Consider the following 14913-nt stretch of genomic DNA (forward strand, 5'->3'; position numbering starts at 1 on the left):
CGAAATGAAACTTTTTCAGGAAGAGTAGACAGCTGTCCTTGCATCTTCAAGTACAAATGCATTGACTAATTGCTCCTCAATAGACACCTTGCAGTTGGGTTTCCTACTTGCTGCATGAACAGCCCAGCTATAAGGCTCCAGCAGTTTACCCCTATGCCCGTTCAAATGAATAGTTCCAGTATTTTGAACAAAGTAACCACTGCAGAGCAACTTTTTCAGGAAGAGTAGACAGCTGTCCTTGCATCTTCAAGTACAAATGCATTGACTAATTGCTCCTCAATAGACACCTTGCAGTTGGGTTTCCTACTTGCTGCATGAACAGCCCAGCTATAAGGCTCCAGCAGTTTACCCCTATGCCCGTTCAAATGAATAGTTCCAGTATTTTGAACAAAGTAACCACTGCAGAGCAGAGCTCAGAGGAGATCTATCCCCTACAGCATGGAAGTGGGATGTGTTTGCCTGCAAGCGGTGGTATTAGGTTCAAATCCCATATGGCCGAAGAGGAAATTGATTTTTCATGTCTCTGATCCAAGAAAAGTACCAAATCCATCAACCACACACAAAAAAAAAAAAGACTATCTTTTTTCTCTTTCTAGCCATTCTGAGATCCTTTCAGTGTTTTCTTAATTTCCCTTTAAGGATTGTTAAACCAGAATATCCCACCTAAATCTTCTCATTTATTTTTTCCAGCAAGCAATGAAATGACAAAGAGAACAATTTGTGACCATTTGAAGAAAACTGTGATCATTTCAATGGCTGAAATTGTATGGATTCTGGAGGAGAGAGGGTTAGGGAGCAATTTTGTGATTTGAAGAAAAATCTTACAAATTCAGGCCAACCTCTGGGTTTCATAGCATCAGTGGCTGAGTTTTGAGCTCTAGAAATTTGCAGTGCTAGAAGTTCATGCTGACGTGGAAGGTCTCGTAATTCAGTACAGAAACCAGGCGTGCGTCCTCGCGAATCCTTCTACAAGAGCTGGGGATCCTTAAGGACAAAGCCTCTTCTGTTGTTCCATTGTTTTGTAATTACAGTGCCAAGCTGCAGCTTGTCTCACATTTATGAAGCAAAGCCTGAAGTGTGTAGACACATTTGTTCACTGTTTTCAACCAGTTGGATCTTCATTAGTCCTCATAATGAAGGCAGATGCTGCACAAAAGAGATCATTCATATTGGCTTTACTACTGACAAGGAAAAGAAATCTCTGTACTGTAGATTTTTAAAAACTCCAGAGAAAAATACTAGTCTCCAGATCACCATGAAAAATCCATGTTTAATTTGTCTCTGCTGGCAGTGCACTGAATAATGCTTAATTCCAATAACAGCTTATGCTGTAACATCAAATGAAGTCAATAAATTTAAAAAGAAATCACCCAACATTTCTCCAGAAAAGCAAAATAATTCAAAGAACCACATTATAATATGCAGCTATTAGAGATGTCTGGGAAAATCAGACTTCAGATATGTCTAAGATCCATTCAGTTCATCACTATCTTCTGAATTAACTTTAACACATTTAAGAAAAAATGGTAACACTGTATTTTATAAATGCACAAATTATATTGGATGTGATTTATGTTTTTTTAGAAAAAACATGAGAAAATAAAAGACCAAATAGATGAAGTGAATGGCACTCTGCTCAGTGCCACCACTATTTTGGAAGGACCACAAAAGATCAGCTCTGAGCTAAGTGAGATAATAAAGGTAAGTGCTTCAGTGGCTTGTTTAAATGATATGTCCTGATTTTTTGAAGCCATATGCATCAGCTCTCTTTATTTTGTATTTTATTCCTGTTTTTCTAATATCTACTTAAGGGATTCCTGGAATTTTGGTTGAGTTTTATCTTCCTACATTTGTCTTGCCATACTGACATTCATCTTTAGTTCTTTCCTCTTTTTTCTTAAAAATGTAACATAAAACAAATATAACAGGAAAAAATAAAGATCATTATAATAATATAAAGGGTAAGATAAGACATAATAATCAAAATACAGACTTGATTTTGACAATTTTCATCTTCTTTCCTTCCATATTTTGTTCAGAACGCGTCAGGGTTCTACGCAGAAATAGATGGAGCAAGAAAGGAATTGCAAGACAAAATAGCCAATCTGTCTCTCTTTGATGATGATTTGGTAGAAAAGGCTATGGATCATGCACACAACCTAAGAAGACTTGCTGATGAGCTGGAAGGGTAAAACTTAACTTCAGCAGACTCTGTTCATACAAGTGCTACTTACTGAACAGCTGAGTGAACTACAAGACAAGCAGAAACATAGTGACAATAAATAGGCACTAAACTCACCAGTGTTAAGTCACGTAGAGAAGGACTTGCCATGGTCCAGAGGGACAGTCGAAGTTGAGCTAAGCAAAATCTATGAAATTTTTTAAAGAGTAAACATATACATTGCATAACATTCTCTCTTTTCTAATCGTGCATGTACTTCTCTTCCCATAGCAAAAGAACAGAAAGGGTAGATCACTGAAAAGTAAAATAATATAGGCAGATGAAATGGGGTTTGCAGATACAGCTCATGTCAGTAAGGTCATTCACATCAAAAAAAGTTTAGCATTACAGGACACAAAATGGGCTGGGAGATAACTTTTGTTCAAGAACTAGTTTACAGGTGGAATACATCTGGTACTCAGTAGGTTGTGTCCTGGTGAAACTGGCCCACAGTAACACCAAAAACTTAATGTAAGTCTTTCTGTTTTGCTGTAAGATATTAAATGCATCAACATCGCACCAATTTACTAAAAAGTCACTTCTAGACAGATTTGAAATATTACTTTATTTGCAACTGGGACAACCCATGGAAAAATCACTATTGTAAATTAATTCTTAAAAAAAATATGTCACCAAATTATACCTTGAGTAACATCAGGGACATTTGCTTTTGGAAGATGAACTTAAAACAACTCCTCAAGTATATTATCTAAATACCAGTTGTTTCTTAATGCCCTAGATAGGAGATTAAAATAGGGAAAAACACAACAGATGGTTTTCTTTTATACAATTGTATAAAGCTGACATCTGAAACTATTCTATAATGCCACACAGACTACAGACAACCTAAAAACCAAACAATATGTTCAGTCTGAGATCAGCTAACTGGGGGCAGCAGAATCACTCAAAGGAAAATGCCCCATATGGCAAGCCTTGCTCCCTCCCCAAAATAATTAGGAATTTCAGAAAAAGCAAACAAAAATAACTGCAAATATCCAGATGGAAGCATGCTGACTTTATATTTGTTGAGAAGATTGTCCTGCAGTGAAACTCTAATCCTTTAAAACACTTAGCCTGTCTTTAAATCATTTTGGTTTTATAGGTTTGCTTTATTAGCCTGTTAGGCTTTTATTTGATAGAGTTTATTGTTTTGCCTTAGGGGAATATAGCAGAAAATTCTTGCAATAATGTTGAATTTGGAAACTTAATAATCCCTCAGTGTGCAAACACTTTGAAGTGAATGCACACACATGCATATATATATGTAGAATCTGTCCCTAACATATACTCTGAAATCTGCTTATCACCAAAACACTAAAAAGTAATATTTACTCAAAATCATTAGCAGCTGAAGGCTGAGCCCTGAGCCAACTGCTGTTTGGAATCTCCTCTGAAGATCAGGCTCTGCCACACCATCAAAGTCACCTTGTGTTTCTTAAATCTAACTTCTGGCAAAGTTTTATGGCCATGGGTAGTTCTTCACTGATCTTCCCCCTTTTCCCACCTACTTTTGAAAAATATACACAGGCCAGTGATACAGCTGCATGGGCACTGGCACACACAGGTCTTTCCAGGGGTTATTCCTAAAGAAGGACTACTGATAGATCTGTTATCCTGCTAATTTATGGAATATCTAATCTAGATTTAAAAAAAAAAAATAAGATAAAAGCTCAGCAGTCGCTTGTTGCTGCTCACATAGATGTTAAGGGCAAAATTCCCAGAGTTAAACTACTGGAATTACCCTCTGCTCACATAGTTTTCACTTGCTTCAGATTGGTCATACAAAATGAAGAGAATACCACTGAGGTCAGGTGTATTTATCTGTGGGATTATGTAGTCAGAATTCACAGAATGTTAAGAAAATTAATTCATTTGAAACTGTTTAGATTCCGTTTAGATTATTTCTTCTTTTACACTCTTTTTAACAGGAATTTGTATGGTGTTGATTCAAATGGTTTGGTTCAAAGGGCAATCAATGCTTCCAATGTGTATGAAAACATTGCTGGTTATATTGAAGAAGCTAATAAAGCTGCATTGCTGGCACTGAACACAACAAACAGGGTCAAAGATGTAAGTAATTTTCATAGTATCACCTTTTACTTTGCAATGCTTCAGGGACTTCAGACACCTAAGTGTAAAGGAAAAACAAGATTTAGCTTAACTGGCAGCACTGAATGTCTCACTGCATTTTTTTTTTTACTTTATTAGTTCCTGAATTAAGATCCCATGTGGTTAATTATTCTGCCAAGTCTGAAGTCCCCTGAAGACACAACAAGGTTCTTCTGTCCCTATCCCATAGGGTGATGCTGCTCTGTCTTGTCACTCGTATTGTAACATTTCTGTGCATATCTAGATAACTCCCTGGCCCTTTAGAAACCTGATCTGACTAGTGCTCGAGTTCTCCTGCTCCACTCAGCACCATGTGGCAGAAAAGGTGGTAAAGACATCTAACAGAAGCATCACTGTTTCTCATAGAAATCAAGCTAAAATGGGGCACATAGCCCACTCACACACACAGTGCAGGATGCTAATTTTCTTGCTGTTCTAAAATATTTTTTATATGTAATTTTTTATGTATAGTTTCCAACCTACATACATGCTATTTACCAGCAGTTTATTAGTGGGACAGCAAGAGGATTTGGGTAGATTAAAGGGGCCTGAGCCCCAAAGGGCCATGGGATTTTGAGTCCAGACCTCTGTTTCCAGCATGGGACTGCAGACTGCAAGGCAGTTCCTAATGCAGTGCAAGTATTCATCACCTAGCTGAGATGACAGTAGAGAATAGTCACAGTACCTAACTAACTTGCAAGATGTGTGTCACCTTGACTAAACTGGAGCTGATAAATTAAGAGGATTTTTGTGCTTTCTGCATCTTTGTAATTCAGCGATGTCATCTGGGAAACCATATATTTCTCCAAAGTTTTTTAAAACAGAAAATTTTGCTTTTCAAACTTTTTTTTCTATCCAGCTCCCAATCTTCAATGTTAACAAAGCAAATGAAACTGCAGTGACTTTGCAGTTGCATTTATATGCAGGTAATATGTTGTCCACAACTAAACACAGTAAAGCAGAACATTTGATAAGCATTATTCTGACTTTCTCTTTTGGAACATACTTGTAGGCTGCAGTTGGAATTGATACTCAGGTCATTTACCATAAAGGTAAAAGTGAAGAACTTCTCATCCAAGCCATGCAGCTACAACGGACAGCATATGACAGTAAATATACATCCTTTCTACTTTTCCAGTTGGCTTAAAGGCATGCACATAAAAATAAATTTAAAAAACACATCACTAAGGCAGAGCTACTGCTGAAACAGAATAGGTTATTGATCAAAGAGACCACAGAAAGTGCTTGAAATGGCCACAAGTGCAGTTTGAGTAGTTCATGTATCGTCATCCTGCCAAATGCTGAAAGTTTATTTCATTCATAAAAGGACCATTTCAGTCACAACTACTGTTTAAATATGTGACCCTGCAAGCAGTTGTTTACTGGTAAATATATTCAGTTTAAGTAGTTCAAATAAAAAAAAAAAACACAACAGTTTAAGTGTTCAAAAATCTGATTTTACCAGTGAAGGATAATAATAAATATAAAGGATTTTAGCCTTTGTTCACCGTAAATGAAAGAAAGCTCCAAAAGTACAGAATTACCTTTCCAATTTTTCAGGACCTTTTGAGTTCCTTAAAACCTTTCCTGTATAGCTGCTGCAGCTGTTCTCAGCATTTCTGTTAAAGCAAAGAGAGATAGTACTGACTGAGATACAGATCTCCAGATTTTTCTAAAACACCTTGTGGAAAGCAAATAGTGCCTAGGACCTGCAAGGCTTTTTCCTTTAGATTATGTGATGTCAAGGGTAATACTATGTCCTATACTGATGTACTGTCTGTGGTGTATTAAATGCCTAATAACATACCTCCACAGAATTAAATTTACCTTTCTAAATACCTTTTTGATGCCACTCAACTCCAATTCCTATTTTCTCCCCACAGGTAACGATTATAGCATTGCGGACACTAGTTGGCAGGTTAATGGCACTTTTGCCAGAATGAATGCTCTGCGAAGCCAACTGATGAGAGCCATCACAAAAATGCAATCAGCAGAGACAGGTTGCAGGAGGAAGTTCATCTTTATAATGCTTCATCTTCATACATACAAGAGCATATTTTAATCTTTGCATATGGTCTATGAAGTTGCTATTAAGGTTTCAGTTCTAGAGACACCTAAAGAAATTTGACTCAAACTACTAGACCTAGATAGCAAACATTCAGCTTTAACACATTCATAATGTTTTGGCACCTGAAATGATTAGCATTCTTCTTGATCCTTGTGCTGGTTTTGGCTGGGGTGTTTAATTTTCTTCGCTGTGGCTAATATAGGGCTGTGTTTTGCATTTGTGCTGAACACAATGTAGATAATATAGAGATGGTTTTGTTGCTGCTGAGCAGTGCTTACACAGAGCCAAGGCCTTTTCTGCTTTTCATACTGCCATGCTGGTGAGGAGACTGGGGATGCATGGGAAATCAGGAAGAGACACAGCTGGGATATCTGAACCTGACTGACCAAAAGTATATACCAATATGACATCGTTCTCAGCCTATAAACTGGAGGAGAAAGGAAGAACCTGGGGGGGTTGGGGGGTGGGTGGAATGGAAATAGAACGCGTTTAGAGTTTGTCTCTCATAGTTCCCTATTTATTTTGTAGCAGAGACCAGAGAGCGTTTGGAACAAGCTAAACTGCAGACTGAGAAGGCTGTAAGTGACACCATGACAGTGACACAGGCTACAACCCCCATGGATGAGAACTTGAGGTTGTGGTCTCAAAACCTGCAAGACTTTCAGCACAATTCAGAGGCATATGACAGCGCCGTGCATTCAGCTGGGGATGCAGGTATGGTGACCTGAATTCTGCCATTCCTTAGCATGAAAAAGTCAGGGAATGCTCACAGCATCTTGTTGTATGAATGGTTTACATTGCATATTCGTTGCATATAACTTTCTAGCATTTTACCTCCATGAAAACAATTCAGAAATTAGTAGTTATCTAGAGTCTTGACAATATTTTAAACCTGTTGGATATTGGGGCATTTCCAAAAGTTACTTAAACACTAAAGTGTAAAGACTTATTGTCTTCTAAGTCATTTTTGGGGGGGTACTGAGGTCAGACTGAATGGCAGACAGCTTGTTTAAACACTTCTTGCCATTGTGATTGGTGATATAGTTTTGGGGGTTTGTTTTTTAACATAGGGAGGCATGTGAAAACAGAGCCATTTGGTCCTCAGTAGTACAAATGTGGAGGAGAAATGGTGTTTTGATTGTAGTCTCAACAAAGGGACCAGAGAGGATTAAGGAGGAAATAAAATATTTAAGCAGGGTGATTGCTGCAAAAGCTTGTAAACATCACATTAATTCCACTTTTATTATTGGGAGAGGAGAAAAGTAAACATTGGAAAACTTCTAATGAAAAATTTAAGGTAAAAAAAAGACAAAAGAAAAACTAAGGCAGGCTATAAAATTGAAATTGAGATGATAGGCAAAGGTGGGTAAAAGAGGAGGGAGAGTGAAGCTGAAATGATGTGACTGTTGAAAGAAGGAAAAGAACAATTAGGAAAGAAAATAATCAACCTATAAATGAAAATATTTGGAATAAAATATTGGTGACAAGGACCACTATTTATTGCTCATTGTATTCCTGATCTTCTCAGGAGGCTCCCTAATCCCAAAATATTTATGGCTAGGGAAGTTAGAGATCCAGAACATGAAATTTCCTTCAGCATTTGATGACGTGCAGTACTGTTCAGTGATGTCTTGCCTCCTAAAAGTGCTGCAGAGAAGGTTCATAAGCCATTGGCTCTACCTCCAGAAAGTCTGAATCTCAGAGCTACTGCTCTGTATCCCTTCTCCTTTTGTCAGGAACTTTGCAACTCGAGTGTCATTTTACTGCAAATGGTGTTATGAGTACCCATCCCAACATTGTTTCTAGTGTCCCAGAGTCACACTCTTCCCTCTAGGCCAGGAAAAACCAAGAGTCATGTTATTTTCAGAATTCAGTAATGAAAAGACCCTTACACTAGTACTTTTGGTTAAGTGAGTAGTCCTAAGAAGTGGTAAAGAAGTCATTTCCTCCACAAGAAGAAATTCCGTACTATTCAATATCCCAATTTCTGGCTCCAGAACTGAAGGAAACTCAGATTTCTCTGAGCTTTTCATCCAAAGGAAACAGTAAGCCTCTCCCTCTGGGAATGAGTAAGCTCATTGTTAGTCACTGCACAGAGCTCCATAGGAGTGTGGTTAATATAACAGCAGTTGTATTGCATTGCTGTAAAATGTTTTTGATCACTACAGAGCAGTTCAAGCTATGGGCTGTGAGCTCCAGATCCCATTTAAGATAATGTAAATGTGGATATGATTGGCTTCCCAGGAAGGAACGGTATGAGGGAAAACATCCAAGAGAAACAGTCTTCTATAACTTACACATGAAGGTTTTAGTTTTTATTCACCTTTATACTTGATTTAATTTTAACATTTACCTGTGCCAGCTTAGTAGATAGAGCAGCAACACAAACTGCATTTGGCTCTTCATGCTCAAAACATCAGAAGACATTCAGGATTCAAAAAATCTGCTCATATTAGCTGTTGTACTGGAAGAAATATTTCCAGTAGCATTTGAGATGCTCCATAAGAGTGGATAGATTAAAGATGGCTCAGCACTCCTAGTTGATTATGTTCCCAAAAAGGCATGCATGGTAAATGCACCACAAGTTCTAAAGAACAGTTCAGCTCCTACATAATGTGCCTGGCAAAAATGTCTTCACTGTGATGTGGGTTTGCAGGTAGAGAGACACCTTGAAAATACTGTGTTGATATCAGAGTGCCTGGAGGGCCTGCTGACCACAAACTACCTGTTGGAGATATGTTAATATGCAAACTACAGCAAGGTGTGCCCTAGTACATTTGTGGAGGCAGCTTTTCCATGGCATTTTTTGGTTTGAAGACATTTGGGTTTTGTTTTAAGGTATGATGATTATTTTTTTGCCAGAAGGATCAGGTGGAAATAGCTGAGAAGAGTGATCGGTGCTACACACAAGGCTGGCAGAACTAGTGCTCCAGACAGATGCGACTGTGATTCACAGCCTGGGAAGACAGATGTAGACATGCTGGGCACAGTGGAGTGTTCCCAGATCAGCTGTGTATTTTGCCAGGAGACGTTGATCTGACAGGAGCAATGCCCATCAAAGTACAAAAGAAAGTCACAACAAATGTTGAAATGCCTGGAACACCAAAACACCTGATCATCATTCCAATAACACTACCATAGTAGCTGGCATGTCTGAATTGCCTTTGAATAAAGCTTGCACCTTTGGAAGGGTGAGAGCCTGTCTTGGCTGCGCAGTTTGTATGAAAATATCCATGTTGCCAGTGTACAGGAAACTGGTAGGCTTCAGCAGACAGGATGAAGGACAGTTTGGGAAGGAAACTATGAAAGGAGAAAGTATCTGAAAGGTTATAATCAAGGTATTTCCTCCTTGATAGTTTCCCTTTTATTCTTTTTTATATTTTATCACTGGGTAAGACTAGTTTACCTTTTTCAGCCTCACCATCATCCAAAGACTAAAATCAAAAATCAGTATTCTTCTGTGCTGAAGATGTCATTATAAAGGACAAGAGGAAGGGATTTTATAATAGTTCTGGTAGTAATAGACATTAGTTTTGTGTTTTCATGTTACAGTAGTGTTTCAAGTTTAATAGGTCAAATTTCAAACAGGTTTGAAAGACATCAGATAAAACACAATTCCAATTTATTTGCAGATTATTTTTTTTCAAATGGTGGTTGAAATTTGCTAAATCATATTCTGAACTTGTAAATTTTTTTACCTTAAACATAATCTGGGCTTTTTTTCCAATGCAGTGGAAGATTCATTTCAAAAGGTAGAGAAAACTTTCTGTAAGTTGATTATTACACTAGTTGGTATGGTTTGGGTTGGGGGTTTTTTAAGTAGAAATTTTAATGCATTTTGGGATTATTGTGTTACCCATATTACACTGTAGTGCTTTGAGAACTTGCTAAAATAATGGCATTTTAATGTGCAGCAAGCTTTATACAGAATATCTAATTACTGACCCCCAGCACATAAGGCCTTTCAGGACTTAATGGGAACAACTGGAGAGCCTAAAGCTCTGTATGGGCCATTTGTAGACTGAACTTGGAAAGTAAAACACAAGTGAAAACATGTAAGCAAAAAGAGGACAGGACTAAGCTAAATATGGCTTTTTGCACTATCCAAAGAGAGAAGGCTTGTAGGAGTCCATGGGATCTTTTCATACTGGGTTGAATGAGGCTGAAAGCTGCTTCAGTCATTAGTCAGTCAATACAGACTGGAAGCACAGAAAAGTGATCGGAGTCTATTACTCCTTTCTTACATTCTACACAGTCTCAATATATCTGAATATTAGCCCCTCTACTTGCCTCTCTGCTGTCTTCTCCAGGGAATGTTCAAGAACAGGTTGGATGGGGCTCTGAGAAACCTAGTCTCGTGAAAGGTGTCCCTGCCCATGGCAGAGGGTTTGGAACTAAATGATTTTTAAGGTCCCTTCCAGCCCAACCCATTCTACAATTCTCTAATTCTCAAACAAGAGTAAAAATATGAGGGGAAGAACACAAGAGCAGGTGGACACACATTGACAATCCCTAATATATAACTACAAACCCTATAAATTTGTTCTTAACCTTTATAGCGAATCCATGTCATTAAAAATTAACTCTAAATGCTGGATCTTTCCTATACGCACGTAGCTTGCAGCTAAAATCACATTACATTATACTCAACTACTTGTACCTACTTTTAATTAAAGATGAAAAATGATGTGATGTGTAAATATCCTTCAAAGGGCAAGATGTCATTGGAATCTGATGTGATGAAACTGGATTATAATTAAGGGTAGTTATTTTTCTTTCTTGGTAATTTTTCTGCTTATCTTCCTGGGAAAGGGCTTCACTGACATTGAGCACACTAAGGCCCCTGCATTTCCCTTCAATAACAATGACACTTGCACATGTACCACCAGAAGACAAAGCAGCAAAAGACCAAAGGTCCAGGACTGTAATCCATGACCCATGGTAAATGTAAGCAGGAAAGCTGAAAAGGTTACTACTCACAAGGGCTGGGGTTGGGGAGGTAGTAAACACAGTTTAGGTGCACACACATCATCTAAGGCCTTCTACTCTTGTGTAGTACAGGCCTGTTACCACAGCCTGAAAGTGCCAGAGTTGCTTTTATGAGAGTGGACTGTGAATCACATGGAGACACATCACCTGTGCAGCCATTGCTGCTGTCTGGGTGATTACCTTTGGGGAAGATGCACAGCTGAAGGCTGAGGAAAACAGCCTATACATCTCCCCTACAATCATTTTGTAGAGCTCATAAACCATAACTTTTAGATGCAGTTCCCAGGACAGCCACAGATACCCAGTGAGATGCTGAACAAATAATCCTTCTGCTCCAGTTGCCAAATCCGTAAAATTCAGTTTACCATTTGTTTGCCTTGAAGGAAGAAGAAAAGGTTAAAGCAATTAACATTTGCAATGGTTCTTGAGGAAAATATTGCAGAGGTAGCTCACGACAGTATTACCTAGGAGTCCTATGAAAATGGAGTTTCCTTTGTGCAAACTTATTTCAAAAAAATTTTGCATATTAGATTCCTATAATCACTTCCCTATCTAAAATCACTGCCATACTTAGGACTTGTTCTTAAAGCAGAAGGAGACAGATGAGTTAACCTAAGCAGGTAAGGAGAAATCTTCCTAGTGCAAAACCAGTGTTTCAAAGAGGGGAAAAAAAGAAAAGCAAAAAAACCCCAAACCTGTCACTTCTTTCCTAACTGCAGTGAAGAAACTTACAGAAGTTTTCCCTCAACTTCTGGACAAACTTCACAGTGTAGAACAGAAGGCACCAGCAAACAATGTTTCTTCCAGCATCCGGCGGATCAGAGAGTTAATTGCTCAAACCAGAAGTGTAGCAAGCAAGGTAAGACCTTTGGGTGGGATTTTTGGTTACTCACGCTAATAATTAAATGCATCTTAGTATAACCTCCATTTCCTTGGGTTATGGTAGAAGCCCCAACCTGGACATCACACTTCCTCAAAACTGGATAAACAAAGCACCATGGAGGTCATTTAAATCTTTACAGTTGCTAATTGCAAGCAATTAACATTATCATGGTATTCATGGTAGACTATTGTTACTGCAGTAGCGACTATAATAAAGTCATTGGCACAGTGTGTAAAATGGTCACAACAACAAAACCATTCAAAGCTAAAGCTAATAGATCATTACTCAGCTGGCAACATTAGTTATCAGGAGTAGCAATTATGGCAATTTAATGTAAACTTCTCTGACACGACAGTATTTCTTTTTGTTTGCTTGTTTTGAGTTAATTTTCTGCAGGGTAAGAGAATCTTTGGCTCACACATATTTGATAGAGAAAAAACACTTTCATTATCACACATAAATAATGAGGGTTTTTCTATAACAAGAACACCAAGGTCAAAATTTAAAACAGTAGGTTTGAATTCATTCAGAGAGATAAAAAATTCAGTGCATTATTGTATGCTCACAATGTTGGAGTATGCTGTCCACACATATTACTTTAAAAAAAGAAAAGGAAAAATTGGTATGTGTGCAGTGCTTGGCTGTTCTTTAAATGTATTTTGTCATTCAGGCATATTGTGTTAAAACATTACTTCAGTTATGCTGAAGGCATTTTGAACTAAAATGAACAGGTTTTATAATTTTATTATCACTGTAGATTCAATAATATAACAGGATTACTCATGAACAGAAGATTGGTCATACTACTCCCAAAGCAAAGAAATAAACTATGGGTAGAAGATTTATAGCTGTGTAAGAATTTTATTACATGCCATACATAATGATATAGCCTTGATTCAACTAAGCACATATCTATCTCCCACTGAAATTTAATTTACTTTATGAATATGCTTAAGCAGAGTTAATTAGGACCTTTAATTAATTTTAAAATTAAAACCCTTCATGTTCTTTGCCATGTCCTCCAGGAATGATTGTTATAAACATGCAATTTTACACAGCCAATATATACAGGTGCCACATCCAGTCTAGCAGTAAGCAAGGCTGCTGGCTAAGTATTCTTGCACATTTACCTTGCAATGGTCACAGGCAACAATAACATGTCTCACTTAGAATATTTGCAACTGTAGGTCCAAGTTTCTATGATGTTTGGAGGCCAATCAGCTGTTGAAGTCAATCCAAAGATCAACGTGGAGGAACTGAAATCTTTCACTTCCATGAGCTTGTACATAAAGCTTCAGAAAGACAACCCTCAACTGGCAGCATCTCCAGACAGATTCATTTTGTACCTTGGAAACCAAAATGTAAGAAAATAACTCAGTACATTTTTATACATATATTTAAAAAAAAAAAAAAAAAGAATAAGAAAAGTGAAGTAGGTTTGAAGCTTATTTGTTCTTGGTTGTTCCTCTCACTGTTTCTTCATTTTCCAAAGTAAGAGGTGTCTACTATTTGACTGTCATTGATTCTGTGATAAGCAAAGAGTTGCTGAGATCCCTGTCCTTGAGACTTCTCAGCCCAAACAATGAAGGATTCTCTCTAAAAAGCAAATTAAACTGCCTATGCAGGGCACTGCTTTGATTGTCACTGCTGTGAGCCACACTTGCTATCTCCACTGCCAGTCGCAAGATGCTCTGAAGCATTTAATGTCACCCGCCTGGCTTTTGTGAGATATGTTTTAATCAGTTTATGCTGCTGACAGTGTCAATTACAAATCTCTGAGGTCACAGGCCCACAAGATAAGCAGGTTCTTTATCTGTGGCCTGTGCTGCTGTTCTACACTCTGTAGATCACTACTTTGAAATAATTGTTCTTTAAATTGTGGTTCCTAAAAGAAAAAAAATCACGTCTCACAAGCCAGGTATAATCCTGGCAAGCTGTTACTTGAGAAGGGTAAAAAAGGCAAGCCTTTATTTTTAAGCTTTCTAAAAAGAATGTCTACTGAATATGAATCAAGTGAAACCCCTCTTGGCAGAATATTTAATTGCAGCATAATACCTAGGCTTTAGACAAATGCTTCTTCCTATTTCCTGCATATGACACTGCATGCTAAATACTGATGAACAGCTTCCCATTGAACATGACTAATTCATGGTCAGCAGTCATTTCATGACCTTCAAAATGGATATAGAGTAAAATAGCTGAGGTTTTTTTTCTGTACAGTTTTATCTGGTGAAAGAAACCACTTAGAGAATGAAGCTTTTGTTTATTAGTCATATTTAAACATGTCATTAAGTATATCAAAGCCCACCCATTGCTAATGGTCTGCATTAAATCTCTTTTGATGTTATAGCTCTGACATCCTTCTCCATTGGTGTTTTAGGCAAAACATTACATTGGCCTTGCAATTAAAAATGACAACCTTGTGTACATCTATAATCTGGGGGGGCAAGATGTGGAGATACCTCTGGATGCTAAGCCTGTCAGTACGTGGCCTTCTTACTTCAGCATCATCAAAATTGAGAGGTAAAGTAATAATGTGCATTTTCCCCAAATCAAACAGTTAATAGGACAAAAAAGAAATCAAACAGAAAAGGCTGTGTCAGAACTGCCCATCAGGAGTCTTCAGTGCCTGGTTCTACTCCT

The 14913-nt window shown here is 37.8% G+C and overlaps 1 protein-coding gene across 1 annotated transcript in view; it reads left to right on the forward strand.

The window, feature by feature from the left end:
* LOC103811013 (laminin subunit alpha-4-like) overlaps nt 1–14913 on the forward strand; it is a 68513-nt gene that overhangs the window by 51139 nt on the left and 2461 nt on the right. The window contains exons 12-20 of the mRNA XM_009083950.1: nt 1585–1701; nt 2040–2188; nt 4150–4291; nt 5343–5439; nt 6214–6330; nt 6927–7112; nt 12107–12246; nt 13458–13631; nt 14651–14793. Coding sequence (XP_009082198.1) covers nt 1585–1701; nt 2040–2188; nt 4150–4291; nt 5343–5439; nt 6214–6330; nt 6927–7112; nt 12107–12246; nt 13458–13631; nt 14651–14793 — 1265 coding nt within the window. The remainder of the gene's footprint in view (nt 1–1584; nt 1702–2039; nt 2189–4149; nt 4292–5342; nt 5440–6213; nt 6331–6926; nt 7113–12106; nt 12247–13457; nt 13632–14650; nt 14794–14913) is intronic.

Source organism: Acanthisitta chloris, unplaced genomic scaffold (genome assembly GCF_000695815.1).
Source record: "Acanthisitta chloris isolate BGI_N310 unplaced genomic scaffold, ASM69581v1 scaffold11321, whole genome shotgun sequence".
In the NCBI taxonomy this organism is placed as follows: domain Eukaryota; kingdom Metazoa; phylum Chordata; class Aves; order Passeriformes; family Acanthisittidae; genus Acanthisitta; species Acanthisitta chloris.